General features: G+C 49.7%; 8 protein-coding genes across 8 annotated transcripts; 5 read left to right on the top strand and 3 right to left on the bottom strand.

Moving 5' to 3' along the window:
* Positions 1-206: 206 nt before the first annotated feature.
* J4E82_005640 (uncharacterized protein) lies at positions 207-585 on the top strand (the record flags this gene model as incomplete). The annotated part of the gene is made up of 2 exons (XM_051731902.1): positions 207-223; positions 276-585. The coding sequence occupies 2 exons, from the start codon at positions 207-209 to the stop codon at positions 583-585; spliced, it is 327 nt and encodes a 108-aa protein (XP_051588392.1).
* Positions 586-1,390: 805 nt separating this feature from the next.
* J4E82_005639 (uncharacterized protein) lies at positions 1,391-3,206 on the bottom strand (the record flags this gene model as incomplete). The annotated part of the gene is made up of 7 exons (XM_051731901.1): positions 1,391-1,561; positions 1,616-2,006; positions 2,055-2,303; positions 2,361-2,674; positions 2,739-2,854; positions 2,914-2,950; positions 3,003-3,206. 7 exons carry the CDS (start codon positions 3,204-3,206, stop codon positions 1,391-1,393), a joined length of 1,482 nt encoding a protein of 493 aa, XP_051588391.1.
* Positions 3,207-3,888: 682 nt separating this feature from the next.
* Positions 3,889-5,963, top strand: J4E82_005638 (uncharacterized protein; the record flags this gene model as incomplete). The annotated part of the gene is made up of 5 exons (XM_051731900.1): positions 3,889-4,476; positions 4,536-4,611; positions 4,668-5,285; positions 5,345-5,774; positions 5,828-5,963. 5 exons carry the CDS (start codon positions 3,889-3,891, stop codon positions 5,961-5,963), a joined length of 1,848 nt encoding a protein of 615 aa, XP_051588390.1.
* A 56-nt stretch (positions 5,964-6,019) lies between these two features.
* On the bottom strand, positions 6,020-7,051 carry J4E82_005637 (uncharacterized protein; the record flags this gene model as incomplete). The annotated part of the gene is made up of 2 exons (XM_051731899.1): positions 6,020-6,565; positions 6,842-7,051. 2 exons carry the CDS (start codon positions 7,049-7,051, stop codon positions 6,020-6,022), a joined length of 756 nt encoding a protein of 251 aa, XP_051588389.1.
* Positions 7,052-19,482: 12,431 nt separating this feature from the next.
* Positions 19,483-20,792, top strand: ATG3 (E2-like enzyme; the record flags this gene model as incomplete). Its single annotated transcript, XM_051731898.1, has 3 exons — positions 19,483-20,153; positions 20,211-20,699; positions 20,750-20,792. The coding sequence occupies 3 exons, from the start codon at positions 19,483-19,485 to the stop codon at positions 20,790-20,792; spliced, it is 1,203 nt and encodes a 400-aa protein (XP_051588388.1).
* Positions 20,793-20,997: 205 nt separating this feature from the next.
* Positions 20,998-21,532, bottom strand: J4E82_005635 (uncharacterized protein; the record flags this gene model as incomplete). The annotated part of the gene is made up of 2 exons (XM_051731897.1): positions 20,998-21,348; positions 21,407-21,532. 2 exons carry the CDS (start codon positions 21,530-21,532, stop codon positions 20,998-21,000), a joined length of 477 nt encoding a protein of 158 aa, XP_051588387.1.
* Positions 21,533-22,773: 1,241 nt separating this feature from the next.
* Positions 22,774-24,909, top strand: J4E82_005634 (uncharacterized protein; the record flags this gene model as incomplete). The annotated part of the gene is made up of 1 exon (XM_051731896.1): positions 22,774-24,909. One exon carries the CDS (start codon positions 22,774-22,776, stop codon positions 24,907-24,909), a length of 2,136 nt encoding a protein of 711 aa, XP_051588386.1.
* Positions 24,910-25,099: 190 nt separating this feature from the next.
* On the top strand, positions 25,100-26,254 carry J4E82_005633 (uncharacterized protein; the record flags this gene model as incomplete). Its single annotated transcript, XM_051731895.1, has 1 exon — positions 25,100-26,254. The coding sequence occupies one exon, from the start codon at positions 25,100-25,102 to the stop codon at positions 26,252-26,254; it is 1,155 nt and encodes a 384-aa protein (XP_051588385.1).
* Positions 26,255-26,430: the final 176 nt, after the last annotated feature.

The following is a 26,430-nucleotide window of genomic DNA, read 5'->3' as shown; positions in this document are numbered from 1 at the left end:
CGCACGGATCACGGGTTCAGCGGACCCCCGAAGCTCTTAGGTCAAGTCACGACTGTCTTTCTTCTGCATACGAATCTGAAGTCCCAAATCCACGCGCCACCACAAACACCACCACCGCTCCCAGACCTACCCAAAACACAAACTTTTGCCCAAATCGCTCCAATACGGCCTGTCGGTCTTTTGCGCCACATCTATAAATCCGCGCCATGTCTCGCCATCATCCGTAAGTGCTTCCACCCAACACAAATACGCGCCTATACTGACATCCAACGCAGCGATCTCGTAATGTGCCGCAAGCAATCCGGCATCTCCATCGGCCGCCTCTGCGATAAGTGCGACGGCAAATGCCCCGTATGCGACTCCTACGTGCGCCCGACCACCCTCGCCCGCATTTGCGACGAGTGCTCATTCGGCAATTACCAGAACAAATGCGTCGTCTGCGGTGGCGAAGGCATCTCTGACGCCTTTTACTGCTTCGAGTGCACGCGCCTGGAGAAGGACCGCGATGGGTGCCCGAAGATTATAAATCTGGGTAGTAGTAGGACGGATCTGTTTTACCAGAAAAAGAATTTCAGGAATCACTGATGACATGGCTTGGGCAGCTGCTCTTGGTGCAGTCGCGCAGGTTATGTGTCATTGAAGAATACACGAGACGAGGTCAAGCTCGAACATACGGGAAGAAGAAATCGCACGGAATAGCATGAAAAGGGAGCATGGAGTTTGGGCGTCGCGGCATCAATCTTCAGAGCCGCGATGGGAGTAAAAGCTTGGATTACGGCGTTCTAAGATACCTCAACCATTTATCAATGGTAGTCATGCCACTCTCTCTACGTAGAAGCATTACTGACAAGTCTGCAAGATTGATATGATATCTTTATTCTAAACCATACTGCCTTGGTATGCCTGTTCACACAAGTGGCTTTGGCTGCACGATACAGTCTGCCATGCGCCTATTTGACTGCATATTTTGAGGTTACCTAGTCGTTGTTTCACTTTTGATCTCACCTTACCGATCGCTACTCATACTTGTTCTTCCACTCGTTCGACGCTGGTACCAAAAAAGTCACCCAGGGTTCGTTCGTTCAAGCAAAAAGACAAAAACATACAACAGCGGGGATTCGCTAGTGGTCACCCACCTAACTACTAATCCGCCGGTACACTGCTTGTATATGGCTGAGCGGACGGGAAGCCTAATTTTCAGTGTCCTATGGTCGTATGTATCATTTTGACCAGATTCAAACAAAATATCATTGGTTTGGCATGACCAAGTCCGCAAGGTAGAAAATATAATTTCATCAATCACCATCGGGCATAAGCTGCCTACCAAATACGCATGTATAAGACCGAGTATGCAGAACGTCCATGTATCTTAGTATCTCCATCTACCTGATCAATAAGCGTAGAACATCGTAGTCTCGGAGTTCGAGCTCTTGATCCTTCGATTCTCCCGGATCAGCCACCACCGCATGAGCCACGCGCCAGCCGCACACATCAGCGCCATACCGGCACTCATGGACAACGGAAATACGAACCGTGGCTCCGACGACTCTGGCCAGATGTACTATTCGACGTCAGTCACTTCATCCAGAACAAGCGACCGATTTGCAAAACTTACAGGAGTCCAGATCAAGCTGAGGGTAGCCGCGACGTTGGCAATAGCCAGAGCAGCAGACTTCTTCTCCCTTGTCTGCCCACATGTTGAAGATACCCATCCAAGAATAATACTGTTGACGCCATATGTACCGATTGTGAAGACGCACATGGCAAAATATCTTGCGCCTACGTTCATAGTCGCACAGCCGAGCACGAACCCAAAGATAGCCACGCCTTTAGCGATAGTGATGTGCCAGGTGCGCTCGTTGTAATGACCGGATGATATCGCCCATGCGACGGAGAATGCACCTGCTATCAGGTATGGTGGGCATGTCAATACAAGTGTGACTTCCTGCGAGAAGCCTAGCGTATTGACAATCGTCGGCATGAAGTTTTTGAAGCCGTTGGTCGCTCTCAAAAAATGTCAGAGACGGTAGATTATCGGGGTCATGGGAACTTACATGTGTAGGTGTTGCATGTAGACGAATACCCACACTTTGGGGTCGCGAACAGCTTCCTTGAGACCAGCAAGCATGGAGACATCGGCAGAGTGGCCAACAGTATCTCGTGCAACCCGAGCGTGCGCAAGTGTGCGTTCTTCGGGGTTAAGCCACCATGTGGTTAGAGGCTCGTCAGGGAGGATAAAGCAGGCTGCTACGGCGATGACAAAGGTGGCGGCACCTTGTATTATAAAGAGCCAACGCCATCCGCTATACCGTCGAGGGTCAGTATATATCTTGTGCTCGCTGCGTACAAAAGGGCCATACCTGATACCATGGACATTATCGAGTTTGAAGACGCCAAGGGCAATGAGTCCGGCAAAGGACGACGCGAGTATGTTGCCAGAATAGAGGATGCTGATACGTGTCGCAATCTCCTTCCTCGTGTAAAAGATGCTCAGGAGGTAGAGCGCTCCTGGGTAGTACGGCGCCTCGACTACACCCAAGAAAAAACGCACAAGTACAATGCCCGTGTAGTTATGCACGACGGCAGTGAGCCCGCTTACGACTGCCCAGCCCATCATGCAGATACCCATGTACCACGAAGGTCTGACTCGAGTGATAATCATATTACTAGGGATCTATAAGTATAGAGGTACGAAGTCAGTGGATGACTCGCATAGCTTTCGTACAGTCATAACTTACCTGTCCGAGGATGTATCCAACAAATAGGATAGAGATAGCAGTACTGTATTGTGAACTAGTAAGTCCAAGGTCCTTTTGGAAACCATTCAGACGAGCTAGAGTGATGGCATTGCGATCTAGGTATCCGTTCAGCATAAAGTCTACTGATGACAGCTTCATAGTATCAAATTCTTACCCAAGTAGTTGAGCCAGTACATGAGCCAGAGCATGGGCTGGAGTAGATTGTTAGTCGGTTTTTGAAAGGCATGCACATGGCTAACTCACCATGATCCAGATATCTAACTTCCTGACGAGCTTCTTCTCTTCAGGACTCGTCTTAGCTGTGGCCCCAGAGTAGTCGACTTTGGGTTGAACCTTCTCCTCATACTCCGTATGCTGGCTCTGGTATTTCTCATCGATAGGGTCCACGGTGTGAGCTGGCAAGGGAGATCCTACACCCTGCACTGGCTCGGGTTGTGGTACCGACATAATGCTGTTCACGGGAGGTTTCGCAATGAGGAGAGGAGAACAGAAGGTCAGGATGAATAGCCCTGTCGACGGCGCAATGGTTTATATCGGACTTGGACCATTTACCCTGCGCATCATAATACTAGTCTCTCTCCCCATGGGGTTTCCCCGGATAATGGTGTCCTCACACAGGATATCAGACACTAAAGAGAAGCTTGAGGCGCTAAGATCCTAATCTGGGTAGGCCTGCTCCCCCGCACTGACTCGCAGTGGTGGGCCACTTACCCTCGGCGACGCCGCCCCGAGCAAGACTGCGTGTAAGGTAACAATGACACTCGGCGTACCTACGCCGAAAAAACATCCATGTAACTATTCCGCAGCTAGCACGTCCTCCGAGCGATGGCGACGCATCCGAAGCGTGGTTGTTGGGGTACGAATCACGCCAGCTAACTGATTGCGGTCGGTTGTCGGCATTCTCGAAGCTGTCGTTTAGTCGCTACAATAGGCATAAGGGCGTAATCGGCTGGGCAGGTACATGGAGAGGTCTATTAGCTAGATTGACTCAATATTGCCTCCACGCAAAAAGGTCTCCAGCCAAAATATTGGCAACATTGTGTTCCGTCTGAATGAACGTTCAACAGCAAGATTCACGACCGACACGATAATAGTACTTCCAGCCTATACTTCCCACACTATATTGACCATGCGCACAAGACCAGCGCCGCAACGCGGCATTCGCATAGGCAACGTCTCTGGCGCGACTGGTGATGCTCCCCATGCCATGCTCCGCATGGCACAAACAGACGATGTCGACTTCATCACCGGAGACTGGCTGTCGGAAATGAACATCGCTTGGAATGCCATAGCCAAAGCCAGTGATCCATCTCAAGGCTACGAAGTTGGCTTTCTGTCCCAGCTCGAAGAAAGCATCGATATCATCGTCGACAAGAAGATCAAGGTTGTTACAAATGCGGGCGCATTGAACACGGAGGCGCTCCGGGAGAAGGTGCGAGAGCTTTGTGCGCAAAATGGGCATGGACATCTGAGAATCGCAGCGGTACTGGGCGACGATGTCACAGCCGAGGTCACAGAAATGTTGCGGAGAGCACCAGGGGAGGGAAGTGGGTTTCGGCATTTGGATCATAGTGACCAGTGCTTTGTGGAATGGGCAAAGGGATTCGAGGAACCAGCGAGTGCGGTGGCGTATATCGGGGCTTGGGGGATCGTGGAGGCATTGAAGAAGGGGGCTGATATTGTCTTGTGTGGGCGAGTTACGGATGCGTCTCCAGTGGTATGTTTGGCTATAATCATTTTGTCTCTTGTGGGAGATCGCTGACTCGGCTGATACAGATTGGTGCAGCAGCGTGGTGGTATAACTGGAAACATGACTCCTTCGATGAGCTAGCTGGGGCACTTATTGCGGGGCGTAAGTCGATAGCGGTCATGTTCTGTGCTTTCTCCTAGTACTAATCTCCATTGTAGATCTGATCGAATGCGGACCTTACGTTTGCGGCGCAAACTTTTCTGGCTTCAAAGACCTTCTTCCAGGATTGGTCGACGTCGGCTTTCCCATTGCTGAGATCATGCCCAATGGATCCAGCTACATAACAAAACAGGAAGATCTTGGTGGCAAAGTTACTGCTGCAAACGTCACCGCGCAGCTGTTGTACGAGCTCCAGGGTGAGATGTATCTCAATCCCGACGTAGTGGCCGATATACGCACCGTAAATATCACGGCCACAGGCGAGCCGCGGCGGGAAGTTCTCGTCAGCGGAGTGAAGGGGTTTCCGCCACCACTCACCACCAAGGTCATGGTTGCAGCTCCGGGAGGGTATCAAGCTGAAACTATTTATTATCTCAACGGCCTGGACATTTCGGAAAAGGCGGAGATGATGAAGCGACAGCTGACAAGCATCTTTCAGGGTAATCAGTTCAGCAAACTGTCTATGGAGCTTTACGGTGGCCAAGCGCTTGATCCGAAATCGCAGGCAGCGGGTACAGCCATGTTGCGAGTCTTCGCGCAAGCAAAGAGGAAAGAAGACATTGCTGCAAGCAAGTTTCGAATCCCTATCTACTCCCTTCGTATGCAAAGCTATCCTGGTAAGTCAGAAATCCAGAAGATGCGCGTCTCTCGAGGTTGATAACCTGACCAATGGCAGGCTATCACATGAACTTGGACTTTCGGTCAATGGATCCCAAGCCTTTCATGGAAATCTTCCCCACAACAATGCCGGTCAGTCAGATCAACCACAGAGTGCGACTGGACGACGAACCGATGATATACGCCCCGTTTCCACCCAGATCTGCCGAATATCCACAGCTGCGACCGTCATACGAAACCAAAACACCCATAGATCTTCGGTCATTCGGCCTCACATCAAAAGCCCCATTAGGGGCCGTTGTGCATGCAAGATCCGGCGACAAAGGCAACAATTCGAATGTTGGTTTCTTTGTTAGGCATGCTGATGAGTACCCGTGGCTACAGAGCTTTCTGACGGTGGAGCGGCTGTGTGCTTTGTTCGAGGATGACTGGAAGGACGGGTGTAGAGTCGAAAGGTGCGAGTTTCCAAACATTCTCGCAGTCCACTTGTAAGTACCCCGGTTTGCATGCTAGAAGTTGCTTCACTGACTAACCGGTACAGCCGAGTACTCGACTTCTTGGATGGTGGTATTGCCAGTAGCTCGCGCATTGATGGGCTCGGCAAAGGTATCGGGGAATACTTGCGAAGCAAGGTTGTAGACGTTCCAACGAGCTTTCTCCAACGGGGTTGTATATAGAATGGGGAGTACATGAACTTTAATGCAGCCTCCGCAACAGTGAAAACAGACCAACATCAAAGATGTGTACCCATCGTGATGTCATTGAGCTGCGGCCCAATACCACCATAAAAGTCGAAGCTGTCGAACCAAGCCTGAGAGAATCGATACACAGACATATCGACTTGCTGCTGATCATACATTTGTTGCAGATCGAACGCTGAGCCTCTGAACTCATTCTCGATAGCCAATGGCGATAGGCTAGATACCACTCGATCAGTCCCCATAGGCTGGAGGTATGATGCGTGGTTCCATTGAGGGTGCTGAACCAAATCGTTCGAGTTTGTTTCTGCCGCCAACTCGGACCTATCTCTGTACTGTTCGTCACGATTTCCCGAATCGTTGGTCGGCAAATGAGTAGCGTTGATGGGGGTTGTGCTGAATTTGATAACGTCGATCAGAATAGCATCGCTCAATCTATTGAAGATGTCGACGCAGCGTTGCAACGACTTCCATCTCTCCGAAACCGCTACGAGGATATTTGAGCACGTACGTGTGTCACTGATCACTTCCATGGTGCTCGGATTTTTGTTCAGCAGCCCGCCTAGTTGTCTACGATTGGCCTGGCAGTGCATCGTTACAGCGTACACATATGACAATCCCGCCATGAATAAAGCTTGTAGTGTAAGCCAGCTGTGGTTCAAGATCCCCATACGATGGAGACTTGCATATGAGGATATGGAAGCCTGAGAGGAGGTAAAGATTGCTTGTACAGCAACTGGGTCTCTTGATGTGTCCAGTTTAGGGGATGGCCGATGAAGCATTAGCACAGCGTTATGATATATCATCTCGAACCAAGTAGGTGATGTAAAGCAAGACGAAGACGTCATGTCATTCACAGAGCTTGGAGGAACGACTCTTTCAACGTTCAAGCGCCAAGTCTTGAGGTCGGCTGCAAATTGATCTCTGCGGTGGCGGAGTTCATCGTCTGGAAGATTCTTTCGACCCTGATTGTGCAGAGTCTCGATAATGTCACCGCACAGTAGGCGATACTTGATGATCTGAACGAAGATCGAAACGCGGCGGCATGCGACCAGATGTTCGGCCATGGGTGTCTCGACACCAGAAAGCAGGATCTTGTCGCATAGATCAGACGGAAGCGCTGTGTCTATGTCGTCGTCGCGAATGGCGAGAGGCCTACCTAATATGTTGCTGACTATTCTGCTGCGTAATCAGCTGGTATTCCTTCCTGCGTATTTTCGCATTGGAGTTTCCAAACGCACCTGTCCATTGCCACGATGCTCCAGAAGCAAAGCCGGGAGACTTCTTGCTGGACATGGTCGGCACTCGGTTCTACGTTTCCTATAGAGTCATCGGAGCGTTTGTACGGATATGCAGTTTCACAGTGAAGGCCGAGCTCGAGAGCAATTCTGCTCCCTACTCCCACCAAATGCCACATGCCTGTATAGTCTTTAGATCATGCTTGCAGCGAAATGACTCCTCTGTTTGACGGAGATATGGCAACATACTGGCTGAGGTGTCTTGCATGGAACTGCTCATGCGGTATTGAATCAACAGGATGATTGCCTGGAGAGCAGCAAGTCCCCCCTTCTCTAAGATTGTCGATCCCCGCTTCATCGCCCGCGTGTAATGACTATGCGCACTTGGCAGCCCTTGCCAGTCAGACCGGCAGATACTAGCTGTGGCGATAGCAAGCACTATATCGAAGACAAAGGCTTCGCTTGTGGTCCGCGTGTAGAGAGCCCCGTTTGTGCTGTATGTTTCCGAAAGTATCGACAAGAGGGTGGCAGGGAGAACCACAGGGTAGCGTAAGTGGTCATGGTTGAGGTAGGATAATACAAGTCGTCTTGCTATCTGTTCAGATGGTAGGTCGCGAGCAAGCTCTGCAGCCAAAGCCATTGAGTCTGTAGCTTCATCATCGCCAAGTGGCGTTATCGACCGTGTTGAAGTTTCGATGTTCACATTGGCTCTGATGAAGTTCGCTAAGAGAACTCCGCTTGAGGACCCCAGGTAGTTCCTTTCTCCGGACGCATTAATCGACAGGTATGATACTTCCCCGGCGACGTCGGCTGACAGACGGTGTTGCGGACTGCTACTCTCGTTTGTAGGAAGATCATCCTGGACAACGATGGGAGTATTCTGGCCTGTGCAAGATACTGGGTCAGTCCTATTGTGCTTCACCAGACTTCTGTTCTGGGCTTCTAAGCGCTTTATTCTGCGCTCAAGAGTGTCTACATGGACCTGGCTATAGGTGCGGGCTTTCGTCCGGTTTGTGTAACGGCATTCCGATCCACTTAGGCTGCATCGTCGACATGGGACGGTTTTGTCGCATCGCACCTTTCTCTCGTGACATTGATCGCACCTACGCGTTGGCGTTAGTATTCTAGTTCGTGTCGAAACACGTTGTGACCAACCAGAAATGAGCTGCGAAGACCTACGCTTGCATGGCTAGGATCGTGCCCTTGGGTTCCGTGGTCAACGGTTCGAGTTTCGGCGCCCAGCTCCGAGTAGTCGGGATGTAGGCACGAGAGCGGAGTAAGAAGAGATAGGCTCGGCCAGGTGAGTCTCAAGAAGAACGACGGTGCTCGGTGTTCCGCTCCGCTGAGAATGTCGCACACAGGTCGCCGAGATGTTAGTAAAGAAGTATGCATTGAGTCGTTGATGCAGAACCATGAGTGTGGCTAGAAAGCAGGTGTGCAGTAGCGTGATTCGGCCTCGGTGCTCCGCGACCGAGGTTGGCTGTAGTCAACGTACGCCACCAACGCAATCGGTTTGCCGAGAGATCTGCCGGCATGTTTCGTGCCTATCTCATCCCAAAATTGAAAAGCCTGGCGCTTTGGACTTTGGAGCATACATTAGTACTGAGCAAGAGCGCCATTAATTACATAATCAAACTATACCCAGGTACGTACACTGCGTGAACTTAGGTACCTACCTAGGCAGGTATGACGTACCGTGATACATCTCATTTTTTCGCACAGTATCAGTTCGATGTGCGCGCAAATGTTTTATCTCTCTCCGATCGCATCTCCATGTCCTTTTGTCCATCCTCTTATATCCTCCTGCTTATGCACATTCACTCCGATGTCCTCCGATAACAGGGTACGTATTGCAGGATGAAACATGAATATATGCGAAAAGTTGATATCTAGGTAAATTCCACGACACGCGGCTCACAAACAACGTTACAAGGACAGCTCGACGAATTGGTCCCACGGTCAGTCCTCGCCATGATTACCAAGGGAAGATCCCCCTGACCAATCAAGGTGCTCAAAGTATCATTACGCCCAATTTTGACAATAACATTCAAGGCAGCATCACGCTCCAAATAGCGCAAACCGATATGAAGTCTAACCTCCTTCACCAAGTCAGCCACAGTGTACGCACCAAGTGTTCTCTTTTGTTGGTTGGCAGTGAGAAGGTGCACAGCAAAGTCGACGCGGATAGGTTGTAAGCTGTAGCTCGTATATGCAAGATACATGTCAGCCTGCCTCGGTAATGGCTTGGCAGACGCCTCCCCGAACATACAGGTAAGCACTCCTGCAGCCTTCTCTTACTCACTAAGAATCGGGCTGGAGGCGAGTTTTCGGTGAAGCATGCAAGTATGTCACTAAACACTATCTCCACTTTTTCTCTATATTGCTGCCACTCCGCTGCCAAAGTTCGTATGCATGTGGAGAACAACAAAGCTCTGTTGATGGATTCAACCCGATACCGTCTCCGGACTCGAGAGCGTTCAGTCCGGGATGCTCTCCAGGGACGACAGACACGTAGCCATTCTTAACAAGGCTGCAAGAGCTTCATCTTGCCAGTGCAGATGCAGGACTATGGAGGTGGTGCTATCAGATATAACATCAAGTTAGAAGACATTATTGATATCTTTCAATCGCTAATCCATCACCTCTGAGCTTTCTGTATATTTTGGTCAGGAGAAAAACTTTCAAAGTCACTTTCAATTTTCGCAACGTCCACAATAGTTTCAGCATACTGATCCACGGATAAACCCTCGAATCTGATAGACTCTGGCCTATCTACGAAAGCCATCCGTACCTTAAACTGCCTGTGCAACCCGCCCACCTACCTTGACAATGAAGGTATGCGTCAGCTCCTCGTGTGAGGAATGTAAGAAGGACATTAGACCGTACACCAGCCTGGTCTCTTGCAATGGTAGGAACAGATCGGACTGTATGTAAAGAGGGCTACTAACGTTCCAAACTCTAGAGTTTGATCGTGAGTTCTGCGACTCTTTGAGCGCATCACGAAGATCGAAAAAGCCACCTACAAACATTGCAGACAGCGTCCCGAAACGAAGTCCGCTAGTACAGACTATTCCAAGAGATCTTGGTTGTGACATGGTTAAGGGTATTGGAGCGCAATTTTCGTAGTGGTAGATTTCATGGTTGCATGAGTGGAGTCTGGACTTTTATCAACTGTTTATATGGGCATTGGAACAAATTTGTTATCGAGCATAGTAAATTTAGACGGAATAGCGTAAATTTGCACAGTTGAAGACGGGTACTTGTACTTTTGAGATATATCTTGATATAAATCATGATAGAGAGACTGTTTTACTGACATCTTCGCAAAGCAAAGTTGCCTATTTTATATCGTATGTCTTGGTTTCCAGTCACGCTCCCAAAGCTGAGCGAGAAAGTAATATTCATCCTCGTATGCGTGATTGTTCAGGACGCTGTGGAAGTGTAACGCTTGAAATACTGTTAGTGGAGACATCATGTATAGTGGGAATGTATTACGCACTCTTATCTTCCGCCTCACTCTTTGTTCGACGCATGAACTCAATTTGTTCCAGTCTCAGGCCAGTAAATCTTGTCTGGTCTTCTGAGTTCCAATCCATATGTAGCGGATAGTCGCCTCTGTTGCAGAAATGGAAGTACGCAAGAATAATCTTTGCGCCGTTGTGTAATTCGGCTATCACTCGAGGTCGATAGAAACGTTGCTGGATGGTATCGTCAACAAAAGACTACTAATAACTTATGAAGACTGTCTTACTTTGAGACCCTGCTTCTCGGCTCTTTCATGGTCCTTTTTTGTTAGAAGCGCGCAACTATGGAGCAACAGAAATATGCAGAGATATATCGCCAACCATGAGCGTCTGTTGCTTTCCGAGACGAGAGTCTTAAGACGCTCGAGAATCTCCCTCTTCGCAGGTAGCAGCAACTCAGCGACGAATATTACCTCCATTTGTGCAGAGAAGACTGGAGGAGTCAAGATTTTCCCAGTGTTTGTGGAGTTAGGTCCGTAGTTCCGTCTCTGCATTCCCAGCGTCTCTCGGCCACATATGTAATCTGACCGAGACATCATACGAGAGGCAGACCACATGCGCAGAGTAGCAGAGAGAAGTTTACGGTCTTCCTCGCGCTTCAATAGTCAGTAAAGTCCACTCCCTCCGGAGGGAATCCTACCTCAGCATTGAACGAGTAATTGTACGCCATGTTGTACGTGCTTCGCAGCAAAGGAACTTTCTCATCAACCCAAAACCGAATCGCTGTTGGTAGATTGCTCTGAGCAAAATCAAACATCGTTTTACCTGCCTCCTTCATGTCTGCAATAGCATAAGTTGCACATTCATAACTGTGCTCAACACCATTTGCTTTCCATTTCCGACACAGTGCATCTCCTTCCACTGGTCTGAACTTGCGGACCTGCAAAGTGAAAGAGGTCTTCCCAACGCCTTGGGTGATGTCTATATTTTTGATAGCGTCAGACTCCCAAGTAGTGATATCAATCACTTCCATCCTCTTCCAACGGGTTGTCCACGCCGGTCTTGGGCATACTTCATGATCCAAAAGCTCTGAATCGGTAATCTTATATCGAAGGCACGGCAATCTGCGCGTTCTCAGAGGAGTTTGGCTACAGGTTCGACAACAACCGCGCTCGTCAGCTGGGTCTGGTATACACTACGAAAGAATTAGCCAAAGAGCCATAACAACAACTCATCACATCTTACTCTGATACGTTGGATGCTGCAACGAATGCATGCACCGATTCTCCTGGTCAACCCTGTTTCTTGTCGCTGCTCTGCCACACGAAAGGGACCACGACGCTTTCCCTTATTGTTCCCACCAAATCTAGCATTTTGGAACACATCTTCCTGAACATCAGAGATAGGATCGAAAGATCCAACGCTTGGCCCTCCAGACCATTGGTTGACCATACCCCAGTGTGCGTTTGCAGAGCTTTGCCCATCAAAGCCTTGAAGACTCTGAACTATTTGAGCTGGGGATGCTTCAAGATACGCGGCCGTGAAGCTATCCAATTCTGACGTACTCGCTGATAGAGGAGGTGTGAGATATTGATCAGTGTTGGTACAGCCAACTTGATACGAAGGAACGGAAAAGTCATGTGCAGAATATCCGTTCCAGGAATTGCCAGTTGATGAGAATTCGTCATTGTTGGAAACCCCATGGTCGTCTCGTGGGGTCGGTGGAGCCTGGCCGGAGTCTGGTGGCGCAAACAAATCCACATCAAAGCTCTTGTTCGTCTCCCTTCCACGCTGATTCTGAACCGACTCAATGTTGTGACCTGTATGGGTTTGACTGTATATACGGGGATCCCAGATGGTATTTGCAGTGGATGATCGGTGCAGCTTCTCAGGGGAGGAGAAATCATATGATTCGTATTCATCGTCATGCTCAGAATCTTCAGGTGGTGTTATGTCATCCGCAGGATCGTCTGAATTCGATCTGGAGAAGACGTCCACACTATGAGGCCTTGAAGAGACGTTGGATGAAGCTGCTAATGATAACAGCTTTTCGACAGGCACACGGAGTGTCTTAGCCGCCGCAAGCAGAACATGCTGGTGTATCTCGTCATAAGATTGCAGCTCCGGATTCATTCGCGTGCGTTTCGATGGCCCAAGGCTCGCTGGCAAAGAGTCATCCGGTAGACGTTTCTTCCTCCGGAAATGGTCGGGAGAAGCTAGAGGAATCATGACGTGTTTATCGATCAGGTTGTCTCAACGAACATGAGTTTCTGCTACATAGCTGGGTATATGAAGATGGAGATACTAGGCTATTGTGGCCACAAAATTCAATGAACCTCACGTTGCATGATCGAACAAGCCTAGCGAAGTTTGCTGATGCGTGGGATCTAAATTGAGGTAGCTCGGCTCTCGCGCATTGGGTCGCCCCACCTTGCCTCTTTGTCAGTGCATTTGAATCCCGGCCACTTTAGCTATTGTGCCACACAATCGACTGACCGAACGCCTTCACCGGTCATTTCGGTCAACACCGGTGCATCCCCAGCCCGAATCTTCCTTCACCGAACCGCTTCGCGACATTTTTCGGTGTGCCACTCGGTGACGGACAACACTTTGTTTATTCTAACGCTCACGCTGGCACATTTTAAACTTACTGTTCCTTCTCGATGTGCTTGCGCTAAGAGCTGCTACGTGTCGTTACCCTCTAGCATATCTAATCTCTCAAAAGAAGTCATGCCTGGACTAGTATCTACCGTTCCTGATTTCGGCATTGCGATTTTGGCAGGTGGGAGTTCCTCACGGATGGGCATCCCGAAACATCTCCTCACAGACGTGGACGGAATTCCGATGTACCTCAGTCAGCTCAGGATGCTCCACAACACATTTCCAGACGCAAAGCACCTTTGTATCATGGTACAAAACGAATCGCAGCGGGCAACGATATCTATTCCTCGCGATGTAGATGCTCGTGTACTGTCGCAAGAGACCTTGGGCCGGGAGGTAGGGCAGACAGGGCCTGCGACCGCTGTCTTCTCGGCTTCAACTTTCGATCATACATGCCATTGGTTGATCGTTCCATGCGACTATCCGCTGTTGGCAGGCTCAGAGTTGAGACACTTGTGTATCAAGTATCGAGACCCTGTCACATGCTTCCGAAACGGCAACGGAGAAATCGAACCTCTGGTGGCGATGTGGAACCCCGAAGCATTATCGCATATCGACATACGCACCATGCGTACTCGTGATGATCTATCTATGCTAATAGAACGGCTCGCTGGTACTAAAATTTCTCCGGTCTATGATCACAGCCTGTTCAATACAAACACAAAAGAGGATTGGGATGATGCAATGCAATTGCTTTTGCAGTCGCGAATCAACCATTTGCCAGATCAGTCATCGGACTATGACGTGTGATAAGACAAGCCAGTAATCAAAGCCAGAAGCCCTGTCGTTATGCGATTGGACAGCCTTGCGTCTTGTAAGCCTTGCAATCCCACCTTCTCGAAGCGAGTCCTATGAGTTTTGCCGGCATATCAGTCGAATCCAGAATCGTGTGTCATAGATTCCCCGCACACCCCACTTCAGGATGAACTGTATGAGGCTGAAATTGCGGAGTTGGGTTAAGAGGCAGCGAGTTTCTCAGGCCGCTGCCAGAGTCTAATTGACTGAGTTGAATCCCTGGCATTACACATTTTGCGGCACTAAACACCTTTGCTTCGTTGGATCCTTCAAATGGCTCTCTACACTGACGAGTTTCTGGATACGTCTGGTTATACTCCGTCTTCGAGCGATATCACCGAATTGAAAGAAAAGCTTCGGAGCGGTCATGCACGCTCTCTACCAAGCGCAATATGGGCCGAAACAGAAGACAGTCTGACGCACACACATAATGAAGGTCGTTCAGATGAACACCCTACCTTGCAACTGTCGCTCGATGACTTGCGCGAACTCGAACAAGCCTTCGATTACTTTAACTGTAAGAAGGTGCTATTGGATTTGGATTGCATACTGAGAACTACATAGCTACAGGACTGTCTCTAAACCAGTTGCAGGCCGAGCACTTCCCCTTACCCTCTCTATCTCACAAAATCCGTCAGTTTAGTGTCCTGCTTCCAACAACTCAGCCGTATTTCATAGTCAGAGGCATCAGGTCTGCATGGTTCAGCAAATACAAGAACGTAGTAGTTTTCACAGGCCTCGCCAGCCATGTCGGCACGAAGAGAGCACTGGCACCGGGCGATCCGAATGTTCTTCGTGGGTTGTCTTCGCCCAGATGCATGGAGCACGCACTAATACACCGGTAGACCACGTTGCCAACTTGGAGGCAGATGGAGAGGGTGGAAAGATGTCATTTAGGGGACCGGCTAACAGGAGTGCTGCTTTGGTAATTTCAGTTAGCAACATGGCTTCCTAACTTCTTGCTAATGCTCGTAGCCATTCCACACAGATTATGGATCGATACTCTCGTTCTATGTCCTTTCAACTGCTGCCTCAGGTGGTAATATCCGTCTAGCGAACATCGATGATATCCTGGCGGAGCTTGTGAAACGTAGACCTGACTTAGTGGAGACATTGCGCCAACCATTCACAGTCATCAAGTAAGAACTACGTGATGTCGTCGTATTCAACTGAAGCAATCTGACACCGTAATAGTGCCAAAGAAGAGGGTGCCTTCGATCAGCGGCCTCTACTCTTCACACTGCCATCTGGTCGGACGGCTATCCAAGCCTCACGATCGCGCTTGTTTGGTACGGCTTGCCGACCACGTCCGGACTCGTTACCTCCGTTATCATCTCAACAAACCGAAGCAGTAAACGCACTTCATGTTATTGGTGACATGGTTGCAAAGTGTGTGGAATGTCGAAGTGGTGATATGCTCTTTTTCAACAACTGTCGGATGATGCATGCGCGAGATGCTTTCGTCGATGGCGATGATAACAGCAACACAACTAAAAGGTATCTGCTTCGACTCATCTTGGATGACGGTAGAGATGACGCACCGTGGGAGTTACCACCTGAGCTCCTCGAAACATGGAAAGAGCTCTATGACCATCGAGACGAAGATGAAGTGTTCGCTATACACCCTGAGCTTTTCTCCTACAAGTGTTCCCACTGAGAGATCTATTCTTTTGTTGAGCTTTGATTTGTCTACCAAACTTTTGCATTTGCAGTACCGCGATAGTCATGGTATATTCGTACCAGTCGAGAATAGATATACCTTTACGAAGCTCATCTCCGAATGCAGTGCACAGTCTCTTGCCAATGGTTGTCTCCACACCTTACTTGGGCAAGTTTGGTGGTGCGGGTACGTCCTCTCGTTACGATCGAGATCATGTCTACTGTCAGCGTCCCGTTGCCCGTGCTTTCTCGTTACGAAGAGGCGGTGCGAGGGGGGACCGGTAGTTTTGGTGACGCTGGGCTTGTGGGACAAGATCCTAATGTATGATAAGACATTAAGCATCACGTCTACAATACGGAGTGATGATTATCAAGTATGCTGTATAGAGACGATCATAGTAGCGAGTCACAAATGAATAGGATAAGTCATTGTGACTGAGACTCGAGCGGCCTTGCCTCCTTTTGTACGAACCAGAGAGTGTTCCAGGGGTGTGATCTGTGAGCTGCGATTCAGGGGACTTTCGTTCCTAGCCGATGTCGGTGATGATATGAACTGCTGGTACATAGTAACCTTGCCAGCGAACAACCGGTTGCTGTGCTTGTGAGTGTGAGAAGACGATTGGAACAGTGCGCGATTTCTTTTCTTTCATCTCCTGAACAAAGAAAACATGAGCCTACGTTCATCTCGGTCAAAACGACCGAGTGAGAGACTGAAATCATGTGCTCGATGGTAATGTGAAAATTTCTCCATCAGCCTGTGTTCGTGCTACCGCCGACTGTTGCGCTGCGCCGGATGGTGCGAGCGTGGCGGTGCGAGCGTGGCGGCACGACATGTCTCTGGCTGGAACTGGAGAAGACATCGCTGTTGCATATCTCTCAGATGAGAAAGATGAAGTAACGAGACCCATATAATTTATTACCTGGTTTATGAACATTGAGCGGATGGAAAGTACAAAAGCTGTAGATCTTGGAGCGACTGCGTGTGTGTCGAATTTACTCCGCTTCGGAAGGAGACAACGGAAGCAAAAAGGCCAACTCATGATATCGTGCAACACGAATGCGACGAAACAAGGATATCGTATGACTTAGCCAAGGCCGAGTACTGCGACCACCACGATCCGTGATTCTTCTTCTCCTGGTCAATGCGCCAGCGTCGGTTTATAGAGTACAGTATAAATTGTCGGAACAGCTGTAGTTCAGGAGTCCATCGTATGTAACGAATTGGCTGTTGAAACGTCTTGCTGAGGTCTGAATCCCACAACATGTCAGCAATATCAGGCCAAAGACCCGCAGATCACATACATGACCGCTGAGCGGGGAATTTCTGATACGTCAACCTCCACATCTCGGCTGGGAGGTATCGATTGTTGAATTAGGGTCGGCCATTGGGACGGAGATCGGTCGCGACGAGTGGTATACAGTTATGATATCTTGTGTTGGTGTCCGCGACGCCGGAATGTAGTAGACTTCTTGCTTCAGAACCAGAAGTGCCTTCAATGACGATAGCGTTGGTATCTGTTTGTATCTACCCAGGTCGCTGTAGATCAGTGAAGCTTTATAGTCCAGCAGAGTAAGATAGTTGGGACGGCATAACTTCGAAATTATTGGTAGTCTCAATGGACGCACCGAATCACTCGCCCCAAGCGTGCGCCATTTTCTTCATGTTGCAAGTGTCAACCATGTTGTGGCTGGTATAGATGCTGTAGACCATAGTCTACATGAGCATATTGTTGAAACGCCTCTTGGAAGCACAAAGTATCCCCTTCACGAATGATACTGCTTTCTGAATTGCAGATCTGTGAACCTAATGCGGCTATAAATAGTCAGCCTGTATTCCAGAGTATATCCCATTAGAGAGGTTATGCATGTATGGAGCATACCTACTTTGAGCGACCCAATGGTAGCAGGATATGAACACTGGCATTCAATAGCACTTCACGCGGCAATGGCCTGAAAACGATACGACGTGCATGAACGCAGCTTGTGATGTAGTACAGCGTCCCTTGTAGATTCGAGCGGTTGACATCAGTGTCGATAGTTAAGAGTGTAGCGTATTGACTTGATTTCAGATGTACAAAAGTACGAGGTCACTAACAGTGCGTACAATCTGCCGATCAAGTCCTCGACCGGACAATACGGGTATACTTGTTGCACATGCTGAAGACTCTCGATGGCCATAGCGGTTGTTGAACGCGCGGACCTGATGATCATGTTGGTGATGGAGCACTTTCCACGACCCGAGCTTGTGCGAACATGTGGGACTATCCAAAGTTAGCTGTGGGTTGCCGTATGTTTGACCGAACCCTGACAGATATGTCAGCACTGAGCTTGTCGATACATGCACATTTCATGACCCTCCCTAAGCCCATGTTCATGTGCATGGGTCACCACACCCACCAGTCCAACAGCAGTAATTTTCTTCAAGCGAGTCGTCCTGTCTAGGAGGTCCAAACACACATTGGCGTTGCACCAAAGCAACAATTGATGACAAAGCTGATCGCAACCTTTGGAAGTAAACAAGGGTCAGTTTTGCGTTCGAGCAATCGGTGAAGGTGCGAACAGAGGAATTGAATGTGGTGGAGGCCGAACAAGGCTAGTGTCAATTCGATGAACACGTGCTCCATTCCTTGCTGTGCATCCCTTTGTGTATACGATCGCTCAAGAAAAAGCCGAGAAAAGAAGACATCTAGACGTGCGAAGGTGACTGCCTATCTAGTCAGCTCGCTCCTACCTGTGGAGCAATGCAAAATCGCCCCAAATCAGCTCGGTGAACTGGCAGCCCCGATGGTACACCTACGAGTGGGGACTGCCTAAAGTAGAAATGACGTTTGCCGTTGCATCGAGGCAAGACAACGGTGTACAACAGTGTGCAGAGATCGTGCATGCTCATGGTATCGACACCAATGCGACCTGATAGGAACCGGCGGCAAATTAGAGGATTCGCCAATTGCAAGTGATACGAGCGCACTTGCCCATGCGAACTTTCGTCCAAGAGGTAACGTGAAAAACGTACAAGGCGTCTCATGCTGTGTCGCCACGATGGTTGCCTTGTTGCCTTGATCCCTATTCCCGTCGCTGGAAGAGCCTATTTTTACATCTGCCGGTAGTATTACGGGATCTGGGTCTTTACACAGGGGCGTGGGCGACAGACGTCTGCGTAGTCATGTAGCGAAGTCTCGAAGAAGCGCTGGGCACGTCTCATACCCAAGCTAGGCGCGGAATGTCATGCCAGTCTTAGGAGCATCTGCAGACGGTACTATAGCTCTTAGCAGCCCAAGCGCGGGTATCCTTCAGATGACTATGGCGACCGTGTTGACTTTAAGTCTCCTCTGTGCTATGGAGGTATGCCTATAGCAAGACGTGGAGTTATCTCCGAGAGCCTATGGAAAGAGATGGAAAGCAACATGATGATATCCACTTCTGCGACAATTAATGTCATGCTTGGTGAGGCTTTCAGGCCCATACGCCGTTACTCAAGCATCATGTAGCTCCAGCGCTACGTCGTTGTGCCACGTGGAAAGCGAGCCCGTGACAGATTCGATTTTTGAATGCGCTACGATCATGTGAGGGGGAAGCGTGATGAAGCGTCATCGCAAAGGAAAACAGAGGATGACGATGTTGGGTGTTGTCGGGTGACAAGCGAGGCAGGTGAATGATGGCTGCGGAGGTGTGGCTGGTCCCATGGCGCTAGGCAGTGACATCGGTCCCGCAGCCTTCAACCCCACTGCCGTGCGCCCCTCCAACACCTTGAGCAGACACAATACTGAACATCACTACACTCACACAGACGGACTTGCACTCGATAAGCGAATCAAACCCAAGCCCAACATGGCCTACAACTTTGTCAGGTCCTACATCGACACGTTCCGGGAGCGGACCGCCGCTATCAGCCACACATCGACCTTCCGCGAGACGGGTCAGATAACACCAGAGGAGTTTGTCCTTGCGGGGGATTTTCTGGTCTTCAAGTTTCCCTCATGGCAGTGGGCAGATGCAACATCGCCGGCGAAGCGCGTATCGTACCTGCCTGAAGGAAAGCAGTTCTTAGTTACGCGCGGCGTACCCTGCCACCGACGGCTCGATGACAACTTCGCGGGTGAGGCCGGTCAGGACGAGACAATAGTACGGGATGGCTTCACTGCTGGAGAAGGCGCGACCGACGACGACGGCTGGCTAAGGACCGGGGGCATGGCGGCTAGTCAGGAGGCCAAGGTGCGCGATGTTCGGACGGTTGACGAGAGCGGCAACCTAGGCGCAGCAGAGGAGGAGGACGAGATACCCGACATGGAGGATATTGAAGACGACGAAGAAGCCATCATAAGAGATCCACAGGGCGACTCAAACACAAAGGCGTAAGTTTATCCGTCCTCGCTCTGCCAGCCAGCAGGGGACAGGCTGACGTCCACTAGGCCCCTCCGAACGTACACCCTCTACATCACATACTCCGCCCACTACCGAACACCGCGACTATATCTCTCCGGCTACGGCTCCACATCTGTCCCGCTCAAACCCATGGAGATGATGGAGGACATCGTGGGAGACTACAAGGATAAGACTGTCACAATCGAGGACTTCCCATTCTTCGACAACACTCTCAAGACTGCGTCAGTACATCCTTGCAAACATGCATCCGTCATGAAGGTGCTGCTCGACCGCGCCGATGCCGCCCTGAAGCTGCGGCTTGCCAAGCTTAAGGCCGGCAAAGATGTCAGCAAACTTGACAGTGGCATGGAAGCACTTGTGGATGACACACGGTTGCTGAAGCTTACTGAGCAAGCCAAGAACAAGGACGGCGATGAGGCCAAGGATGACTGGGAGGTACTTAGTGAGGGCGGTGACGACGAGGTAGCCATCCGCGTGGATCAGTATCTTGTTGTCTTCTTGAAGTTCATGGCTAGGTAAGCACAACTCGCCCCGACGTAGGGCATATCAGCTAACAATCTCATAGTGTAACGCCAGGTATAGAGCACGATTTCACAATGGGTGTCTGATTGTCGACATATATTTTGGGTACGAGGCGTTGGCGGCATCGTCATTGGGCAATTACTTTACTCAGCGGGCGTAGACATACCTAGGGCGGGTAGGCAGCAGTCTTCGCCATCACTATGATTCATCCAGGAATATACCATCCCCTTGAACTTATTTGGCTGTAGTTATGGCATTAGGTAGAACACGAAACAACATTTATATTGAACTCTATCGTCGTCGGAACCCTCCATATGATCGCTTCCAGTCCCTGATGCCCTCAGGCCGACGCATCTCAAGCTCCTTGCCTTCGTATCCGAAGCTGCTTTCCGCTCGGTGGAACATTGCACATAGCTTGTCAAAGAAGCTGTCTTCCTCTGAAGCCTTGGGAAGAGTTTGCGGTGATTCCAAGGATCCTGGTGCTACGTCGCCAGAGAAGTCTTCAGACTCGTCAACAAAGGCGTCTTCCTCATCGTCTGTTGATGTGGGATCGAAGAGAGCGTGGAATTTGTTGTTCAATCGAACGCGCCACGGGTCGACTTCAGATGATGCAGAGGATGATAGCTTCTCGGCGATCTCAAACTACGACGGTTAGTTACCGTAATCTTTGCAACAGCTGACGTATGGCTTTTTGACGTACCTCCCTTAGTCCTTGCAGCCGGAATTGCTCAGCTCGTTTCTGAAGACGTGGTGCTGATGGTGAAATTGGCATGGCGGAAGCAAGAGCGAACAGTGCCACGATGGCCATAACAATGAAGGAGCGCATTTTTGAAGTGGTAAAGGAACGAAGTCCGGACTGACGTAAAGGTGCTCGGTCGGATCGAAATGTGTAGCTGTCAAAGCTGAATCGGTGTAGTCTAGCTACTAGGTACCAGCGCTCTTCTCGAAAGTAGCGAAAAATGAATGAAGAAAGGAAGGACAAGCACACGCGTAAGTATGTAGCAAGAAGATAAGGCACGTTAATGAGTGGCGACGCAAAGGAATATCCACATCTATATCCGCTGCAGGAACGGCCGGGGTAGTAGCGAACGAAGACCGGTTCGTCTGAAATGCATCATCACCCGCATCTTAGCCATACAAGCTTACTATATATCCGCCAACCGGCAGGTCAGACGTCTTCAGAGGTTACGTCGCCCTGTCAATTATTCCGAAACGGCGGTCCGCGCACCAAAGGGAAACGATCAGCGGCAAGGAGGAGGTGTTCGCGCAATCTTTAGCCCGTGATGTTGGGGCAGAAAGTCAGGGTTTAGACCGCGTACTGAAGACGCCAGTGTAGGTTCAACCAACTTTTGCTTGTTCTCGACACTGTCAAAGGCAGGGGTGGCGACAAACGCGTGGACGACCTGCCCAATATGGTTGGAAGGAAGGTCATGACATGACATCCATGGATCCGTTGAGGGGAGCCAGGCGTGCATCAACGTCTTCAGACCAGAGCCAACCAACGCCAGAACCATTCGGCTGATGTTTCTTCACCCGAGATCTGAACAAGTACGTTTCTATCGCTGCCCCTCCGGTTGGGCACAATGTTTCAACTTGCATGATTCCTGGTACGCCATCGTCATGCCAAAGTGTGCGGATGTGAGTTCTGTTACAGAATACGCCGGGCGGTTGAGCTGAAGGATTCCGGAGATTTAGCCTGGAAGACGTTGGACTGGACTTGGTTGAAACAGATGTCACAGGTGGATTGCGCGTCAACGCGGGCGCTAATGTTAGCGCAGCACTAAAACGTGCACGGACTTGGAAGAACAATCGGGGTCAAACAAAGCAAACACTCCCAGCCTCTCCATCACGCCGACGTCATCAGCGTTGCGCGACATTAGGAACAACTTCATACTCACCTGGATAATACACATTTGAACATCACATGTTACCGCATACATATCTGGACCTCTTAACGATGATCAACTGGACATCCAAACAAGACAGTCGAAGACACAGGACTGGCTTCTTGGACACGTCTTGACCACCCTTGCTTGGAGCTATCGGCGCAGCATCAAATTACCCGATATGGACGATGAGGATCAATCACACCAGATAATACTCCCAGGATCACAGTCACCAGCATCCACAATATCCGCACAGGCCCTAGATCTCAGCAGACTCCCACCAATCGCTATATTTACTGCGCATTTGAAGGACGATGAAGTGAGAAAACTCAAAGAAACGTTGCGCCAGTACGACGCACCGCTTATCACCGATATCTCAAGGGCGAAAGTCTTCATCGGGAAGGTGGGTACTAAGAAAAGAGCTGAGTTCGAATTAAGGTCTCGAAAGCTGGTAGTCCAGGAACTCGTCACACCCAAACGGCCAGCAAGTCCCGTGAAGGCACAAAATCACGACAGCAAGAGACGAAGAGTTGGTGAAACATCAGGTCGGCTACCAGCGGACGAGCAAGACTCTACTACCGATGACGAGGCTGGTCACAACTCCGAAACTGAGGATGAAGCACCAAATACAAACAAGCAGCACATACCGTTACCATCACCTTCGAAGTCCGACAATGGTTCACATCCTGCACCAATGTTCGAGACTTCGTCAAGTGAAGACGTCATTTGGGTTGTCAAGTTTGACTGGGTTGAAGCTTGTGTAACTGCAGGTCATCTACTTCCACTACAGGACAATCTAGTATACAAAGGCAAAGTTCTTGAAAGGCCTAAGTCGTTGACCACGAAATCCATCAGAGATATATTTGTGGCGCATACCAAAGCAACGCCAGTGTCCCAGACGCTCTTGGCAACACGACCACATCCCGTGCAGGACATCTTGGCCCGCGCAAAATTGGATGCGCCTACGGCCTCGAAGAAAAGTACTTATCAACCTAAGGAACTCAGAAAGCATGGCTCTAATCGTTTCGATGGTAAGACTTTTACCCGTTCTTCCCAACCTGTTGGTCACTCCCATGCTTCACAAGCTGCACATCTTTTGCAGCAAACGACAAGCGAGTATGAAGGCGAGGACAGTGATATGCCTCCACCACCGGAGTGGGTGAAGAAGGGCATCAAGTACGCCTGTCAGCGCTTTACACCTGGCAACGGACCCAATGAAGATTTCCTTGACCAACTCAAGAAGATTAGAACTGCTCGAACCCTAATCGATGACGACATTGGTGTTCGTGCTTACTCGACCATCGTTGCATCCATCGCCGCATATCCCTATAGACTTAGTCACCCACGAGAGATTGCACAACTACCTGGTTGTGATGAGAAGACTGCTGTCCTCTTTGTAGAGTGGAAGAACACGGGTAAGATTCAGGCCGTAGAAGATTTTGAGACCGACGAATCAATGAAGGTTCTTCGTTCCTTCTACAATATTTGGGGTGTTGGAGTGAAGACCGCACGGCATTTCTACCACAACAACCATTGGACTGAGCTGGATGATATTATCGAGTACGGCTGGAACGATCTGGACAGAGTGCAGCAGATTGGCGTCAAGTATTACGACGAGTTCTTGGTGCCGATTCCACGCTCCGAGGTTGAGCAGATCGCCGCAGTTGTTCGTGAGCACGCAGTAAAGCTTCGCGACGAACGAATTACTGTGACGATTGTAGGCGGATACAGACGTGGCAAGACAGAGTCTGGCGATGTGGATATGATCGTGTCGCACCCAGATTTGGATAGTACAGCAGGATTGGTTCAAGAGATCGTCGAATCATTGGAAGAAGCTGAGTGGATTACTCATACCCTCACACTGAGCCTGAAAAACACCAATCGGGGTCAACATGCGCTGCCTTTTCGATCAGCGAGGGGAGCGGGTGTTGGCTTTGATACGCTTGATAAAGCACTTGTTGTATGGCAAGACCCATCGTGGCCTACCCGTGACCAGGATATTCTAGAGAACCCTAAAGCAAAGAATCCCACTATTCATCGCCGAGTTGACATTATCGTCGCTCCTTGGCGAACCGTAGGTTGCGCAGTCATGGGATGGAGTGGCGGTACAACATTCCAGCGTGATCTCAGGCGATATGCGAAAGCAGCCAAAGGCTGGAAGTTTGATAGTAGCGGTATTCGGAGTCGAAGTACCGGTGAAGCTATAATGCTGGAAGGGCCCAATGGAGTCGATGGAACACCAGAAGATGCAGAGAAAAGGGTCTTTGAAGGGTTAGGCCTGGAATACATATCACCCGAGTATAGAGTAACATATTGACATCACACGCTACAGCATCGTGAAGGCTGTCTTTCTGCTTCACTAGTTTGCGCCCGTGGAAGATCTAGTAGATTCGTCACGACGAGTCTTCACACGTATGTACCACGTTCTGAGATGTCTCTACGAAATACACGATTGCCAATATGCTTAGGACTCTAACATCAGCATTCGAGCACAACCGACTAATATAATGGAGGCCACAAAAACCGTGGACGAAACAAAAACTCTTGACGCCATCGAGCGCGGCCGGCTTACCAAGGGATTCATCATGACTGTACAGATAATTATCAGCCTCGTCATGTTCATCGTTGTACTCCCATTCTTTGTACTATGGCGCGTTCCAATAAGCTTTCTCTATCTGATCAGAAAAGAGAAGGAGGAGCCAAAGAACACAGACCAAGAAAAGGAAAAAGAAAGGGAAGGAATCAAAGAAGACGGGCAAGAGAAAGATCATGGCGAAGAGGAAGAACCAGAACTTCCGCCCCCAAAAGATGCTTACGAGCGCGCCATAGACCGCTTCAACAAAACCTGGAAAAAGTTCAGAGACCTTTCCATAAACAAACCCGTCGTAACTTACTGGTCCCGAATAGCCGCCGCCATCTTCCTCGTAGTACAAATCAGTCTCTCCCTCGCGCTTCTCGAAAGGCCACTCGTCTATCATATCCCCTGGTTCATCGCACACATCTCCAACAAGGAATACAAGACTACTAAGAATAAGGAATGGTGGAATGACTTTTTGTTGCATGTAGCCGGCCTGACCATCACGTGTGCACCCGTCGCTGGATTGATAGGAGTGGGAGTAGGAATCATGTATTACATGGTCAAGATAACCAAGTATGGGAAGTTCAAGAAAGGAGCTCGGAAGAAGAAGGGCGGCAGAGGGTATGATAATCCGAAGGAAAAGTGCAAGGATGCGAACGAAGAGGGACATAAGGTCAAAGAAGCGATTATGGGGGTTGTGGATCATGTCATGCATCCGCATCTACCGCACCCGCATCTACCTCATCCGCACCTGCATTTACATCCGCACGCCGGACATGAAGCCGGAAGAATACAGCCAGAAGATTCACCGTATGGTTATCCGGGATACAGTGAGGATATCGTATTCGAACAACCGGGAGACGGATCGTATGAGAACCACGATTTCGTTCAGCCGCCACCGGTCGTCATTCAACCTCCAGAAAAGACAGCCTGGTATGACAAGAATCCGTATACATTGGCTGGTATTGCATCGATCTGGACTGGCAAAGAGGAGAAGACGAAGGCAGGATACGATGGAAGATATGTGAGGAGGCGGAACTTCGAAGAAGACATCGAGATGGCGAATAGGGCAGGGAACAAGTGAGGGACAGCAATCAATTATGGTATCTCTGGGAATATAGTTTTTGCTGCAATACTCATAACGCCTTGCTAGCAAAGACGAAGGAAATAGCTAAACTGATAGTACATGTAGAAACAAAAAACCACTCCTACAGCACCTGGTATCATCACACAACTCTCAACCCCGCACCTCCTCTTACG

This window comes from Alternaria postmessia (genome assembly GCF_024291825.1).
Source record: "Alternaria postmessia strain BMP 2775 chromosome Unknown scaffold_30, whole genome shotgun sequence".
Classification (NCBI taxonomy): domain Eukaryota; kingdom Fungi; phylum Ascomycota; class Dothideomycetes; order Pleosporales; family Pleosporaceae; genus Alternaria; species Alternaria postmessia.
This window is presented reverse-complemented; position numbering and strand designations above follow the sequence as displayed.